This window comes from Oncorhynchus masou, chromosome 33 (genome assembly GCF_036934945.1).
Source record: "Oncorhynchus masou masou isolate Uvic2021 chromosome 33, UVic_Omas_1.1, whole genome shotgun sequence".
Lineage (NCBI taxonomy): Eukaryota > Metazoa > Chordata > Actinopteri > Salmoniformes > Salmonidae > Oncorhynchus > Oncorhynchus masou.
This window is the reverse complement of record NC_088244.1, coordinates 4316209-4321208: the sequence shown is the minus strand read 5'-3', so window position 1 is coordinate 4321208 and position 5000 is coordinate 4316209. Positions and strand designations below refer to the sequence as shown.

Here is a 5000-nt window from a genome sequence, read left to right as displayed (position 1 = left end):
TGTCCCCGTCACCCTGGCAACACAGAATAACTGTGTCTGGTATCTGTCCCCGTCACCCTGGCAACACAGAATAACTGTGTCTGGTATCTGTCCCCATCACCCTGGCAACACAGAATAACTGTGGCTGGTATCTGTCCCCGTCACCCTGGCAACACAGAATAACTGTCTCTGGGATTTGTCCCCATCTCCCTGGAAACACAGAATAACTGTCTCTGGGATCTGTCCCCGTCACCCTGGCAACACAGAATAACTAACAGCTAGCACATCACACACACACACACACACACACACAGCTGTGTGTTGATAGTTAACAAAGTGTTGCTAAATCAGACCCAGGGATATAGGGAAGAAAGAGTGGGGAGGAGAACACATGATTATCACCATCTGTGGTAATGTGACTGACACACAGGCATACGCACAGGAGAAGATCCCCTCACACGCTCCCTCTCTCACACACAGGCCGTGCTGATCACTGATGAGTGCTGACACTCTGTCTCTCAGTCTGCCTCTCAGTGCAGAGATGAGGAGGAGAATCCAGACACTCTTTCGCTGTTTCAATTTGAAATTCAATTTCACTATCTAGACCCGAGCAGCAACACCCCTCTGTTATTCACTGTGATTCATCAGAGGTGGATGAATCAGAATGTTCTCTCTCTCTCTCCTCCATCACATTCTACCCCTGGCCTGGGTCGGAAGGACCAGCATGGTAGCCTGGGTCGGAAGGACCAGCATGGTAGCCTGGGTCGGAAGGACCAGCATGGTAGCCTGGGTCGGAAGGACCAGCATGGTAGCCTGGGTCGGAAGGACCAGCATGGTAGCCTGGGTCGGAAGGACCAGCATGGTAGCCTGGGTCGGAAGGACCAGCATGGTAGCCTGGGTCGGAAGGACCAGCATGGTAGCCTGGGTCGGAAGGACCAGCATGGTAGCCTGGGTCGGAAGGACCAGCATGGTAGCCTGGGTCGGAAGGACCAGCATGGTAGCCTGGGTCGGAAGGACCAGCATGGTAGCCTGGGTCGGAAGGACCAGCATGGTAGCCTGGGTCAGAAGGACCAGCATGGTAGCCTGGGTCAGAAGGACCAGCATGGTATCCTGGGTCAGAAGGACCAGCATGGTAGCCTGGGTCAGAAGGACCAGCATGGTAGCCTGGGTCAGAAGGACCAGCATGGTAGCCTGGGTCAGAAGGACCAGCATGGTAGCCTGGGTCAGAAGGACCAGCATGGTAGCCTGGGCAAGAAGGACCAGCATGGTAGCCTGGGTCAGAAGGACCAGCATGGTAGCCTGGGTCAGAAGGACCAGCATGGTAGCCTGGGTCAAAAGGACCAGCATGGTAGCCTGGGTCAGAAGGACCAGCATGGTAGCCTGGGTCAGAAGGACCAGCATGGTAGCCTGGGTCAGAAGGACCAGTATGGTAGCCTGGGTCAGAAGGACCAGCATGGTAGCCTGGGTCGGAAGGACCAGCATGGTAGCCTGGGTCAGAAGGACCAGCATGGTAGCCTGGGTCAGAAGGACCAGCATGGTAGCCTGGGTCAGAAGGACCAGCATGGTAGCCTGGGTCAGAAGGACCAGCATGGTAGCCTGGGTCAGAAGGACCAGCATGGTAGCCTGGGTCAGAAGGACCAGCATGGTAGCCTGGGTCAGAAGGACCAGCATGGTAGCCTGGGTCAGAAGGACCAGCATGGTAGCCTGGGTCAGAAGGACCAGCATGGTAGCCTGGGTCAGAAGAACCAGCATGGTAGCCTGGGTCAGAAGGACCAGCATGGTGGCCTGGGTCAGAAGGACCAGCATGATGGCCTGGGTCAGAAGGACCAGCATGGTAGCCTGGGTCAGAAGGACCAGCATGGTAGCCTGGGTCAGAAGGACCAGCATGGTAGCCTGGGTCAGAAGGACCAGCATGGTAGCCTGGGTCAGAAGGACCAGCATGGTAGCCTGGGTCAGAAGGACCAGCATGGTAGCCTGGGTCAGAAGGACCAGCATGGTAGCATGGTGCAGTTGAACCAGCATGGTAGCATGGTGCAGTTGAACCAGCATGGTAGCATGGTGCAGTTGAACCAGCATGGTAGCATGGTGCAGTTGAACCAGCATGGTGCAGTTGAACCAGCATGGTGCAGTAGAACCAGCATGGTAGCATGGTGCAGTTGAACGAGCATGGTAGCATGGTGCAGTTGAACCAGCATGGTAGCATGGTGCAATTGAACCAGCATGGTAGCATGGTGCAATTGAACCAGCATGGTAGCACGGTGCAGTAGAACCAGCATGGTAGCATGGTGCAGTAGAACCAGCATGGTAGCATGGTGCAGTAGAACCAGCATGGTACAGTAGAACCAGCATGGTAGCATGGTGCAGTAGAACCAGCATGGTGCAGTAGAACCAGCATGGTGCAGTAGAGCCAGCATGGTACAGTAGAACCAGCATGGTACAGTAGAACCAGCATGGTAGCATGGTGAAGTAGAGGTCATAACCCTGTGGAAAGCAGGTACAGTAGAGGTCATAACCCTGTGGAAAGCAGGTACAGTAGATGTCATAACCCTGTGGAAAGCAGGCACAGTAGAGGTCATAACCCCGTGGAAGGCAGGGACAGACAGTCCACAATGTCGTGGACACACTGTCGTTCTGCCCCTGAACAGGCAGTGAACCCACTGTTCCCAGGCCGTCATTGAAAATAAGAATTTGTTCTTAACTGACTTGCCTGGTTAAATAAAGGTAAAATAAAATAAAAAAATGGGCTAAAAGCTCCATTCTGCCCTCTGATGGACCAGGAATGTCCACCATATTGCTAAAGGTGCAACCAACATCCATTCCTACGACGCAACCGGGTCAAATACCTAAATCCAGTCCCACGTTGGAGTTCAGCCTCGTCGGGGTGTAGTTTCTGGGGATGCTGTTCCGGGTCACCTGGGTGAGGGGCACCTGCAGGGTGAGGGGCACCTGCAGGGTGAGGGGCACCAAGGCAGTCTTCTGGCGGACCAGAGCATTGGTCGGGTGGAGGAACTGGGCGTACGATACTGCCTGGGGAGGAGGTCAATCAATCAATCAATCAATCAATCAATCAACCAACCAATAAGTCATACAGGAGATGGATGTTCAACGCCTGGGGAGGAGGTCAATCAATCAATCAATCAATTAATCAATAAGTCAATCAATCAATCAATCAATCAATAAGTCATACAGGAGATGGATGTTCAACGCCTGGGGAGGAGGTCAATCAATCAATCAATCAATTAATCAATAAGTCAATCAATCAATCAATCAATCAATAAGTCATACAGGAGATGGATGTTCAACGCCTGGGGAGGAGGTCAATCAATCAATTAATCAATAAGTCAATCAATCAATCAATCAATCAATAAGTCATACAGGAGATGGATGTTCAACGCCAGGGGAGCAGGAAGAGAACAAGTGATACGGACAACAATACACAGTCTAGCGTAGCACAGTAAAACAGCACAGTGTGAAACAGCATGGTGCAGTATAGTTCCTAACCCTGTGGACTGATATTGGGGCGGCAGGTAGCCGAGTGGTTAGAGTGTTGGATTTGTAACCGAAAAGTAGCAAGATCGAATCCCTGAGCTGACAAGCTAAAAATCTATCATTCTGCTCCTGAACCCACTGTTAACCCATTGTTTTTTGATCAACTGACTTGCCTAGTTAAATTAAATATAATTTAATAAAAAAGTAATTGTAATTGCGAAAATATACTTAAAGTACAAGTATAAATCATGTTAACTTCCTCATATTAAGCAAACCAGATGGCCACTCCAACTCTCAGACATCATTGACAAACGAAGGATTGTTTAGTGAGTCCTCCAGATCAGAGGCAGTAGGTATGGCCAGGGATGTTCTCTGTTTAGTGAGTCCTCCAGATCAGAGGTAGGGAATGACCAGGGATGTTCTCTGTTTAGTGAGTCCTCCAGATCAGAGGTAGGGAATGACCAGGGATGTTCTCTGTTTAGTGAGTCCTCCAGATCAGAGGCAGTAGGAATGACCAGGGATGTTCTCTGTTTAGTGAGTCCTCCAGATCAGAGGTAGGGAATGACCAGGGATGTTCTCTGTTTAGTGAGTCCTCCAGATCAGAGGCAGTAGGGATGACCAGGGATGTTCTCTGGTTAGTGAGTCCACCAGATCAGAGGCAGTAGGGATGACCATGTGATGTCTTGATAAGTGTGTGAATTGGACCATTTTCTTGTCCCGCTTAGCATTCAAAATGTAACGAGTACTTTTGGGTGTCAGGTAAAATGTATGGACTAAAAAATACATAATTGTCTTTAGGAATGTAGTGAAGTAAAAGTTGTCAAAAATATAAATAGTTAAGTAGAGGTACCCCCCCAAAAAAAAAACGACTTAAGTATTTTTAATAGTAGTTTTTTAAAGTAGTACTTTAAAGTATTTTTACTTTATGTACTTTACACCATTGAGTAAAAAAGGGTTCCTATGGTTACGTCCCAAATAGCACCTTATTCCCCACTTAGTGCACTACTTTTGACCCAGGCCTATAGAGCTCTCTGGTCAAGAGTATAGTAGGGCACAGTGTTCCATTTGGGACCTAACCGTGGTAACACCTTATTCCCTATATAGTCCAGTATGAGGAATAGAGAGTTTGGGACAGGCTATCTGTTAAGGCTACTCTAGCCCCTGCAATACAATCTAAAACTACTCTAGTTTTGGGGGCACCCCCCCCCCTAGAATATAATCTAAGACTATTCTAGTTTTGGGGGCACCCCCTAGAATATAATCTAAGACTATTCTAGTTTTGGGGGCACCCCCTGGAATATAATCTAAGACTACTCTAGTTTTGGGGGCACTCCCCCCTAGAATATAATCTAAGACTACTCTAGTTTTGGGGGCACTCCCCCCTAGAATATAATCTAAGACTACTCTAGTTTTGGGGGCACTTTCCCCCCTGGAATATAATCTAAGAATACTCTAGTTTTGGGGGCACCCCCCCCCTTGGAGTATAATCTAAGACTACTCTAGTTTTGGGGGCACTTTCCCCCCTGGAATAT

The 5000-nt window shown here is 49.3% G+C and overlaps 1 protein-coding gene across 1 annotated transcript in view; it reads right to left on the bottom strand.

Annotated features, from left to right (window-relative positions):
• Window positions 1–5000, bottom strand: part of cables2b (Cdk5 and Abl enzyme substrate 2b) — a 72114-nt gene that overhangs the window by 18949 nt on the left and 48165 nt on the right. Inside the window, exon 5 of the mRNA XM_064956202.1 lies at window positions 2823–3006. Coding sequence (XP_064812274.1) covers window positions 2823–3006 — 184 coding nt within the window. The remainder of the gene's footprint in view (window positions 1–2822; window positions 3007–5000) is intronic.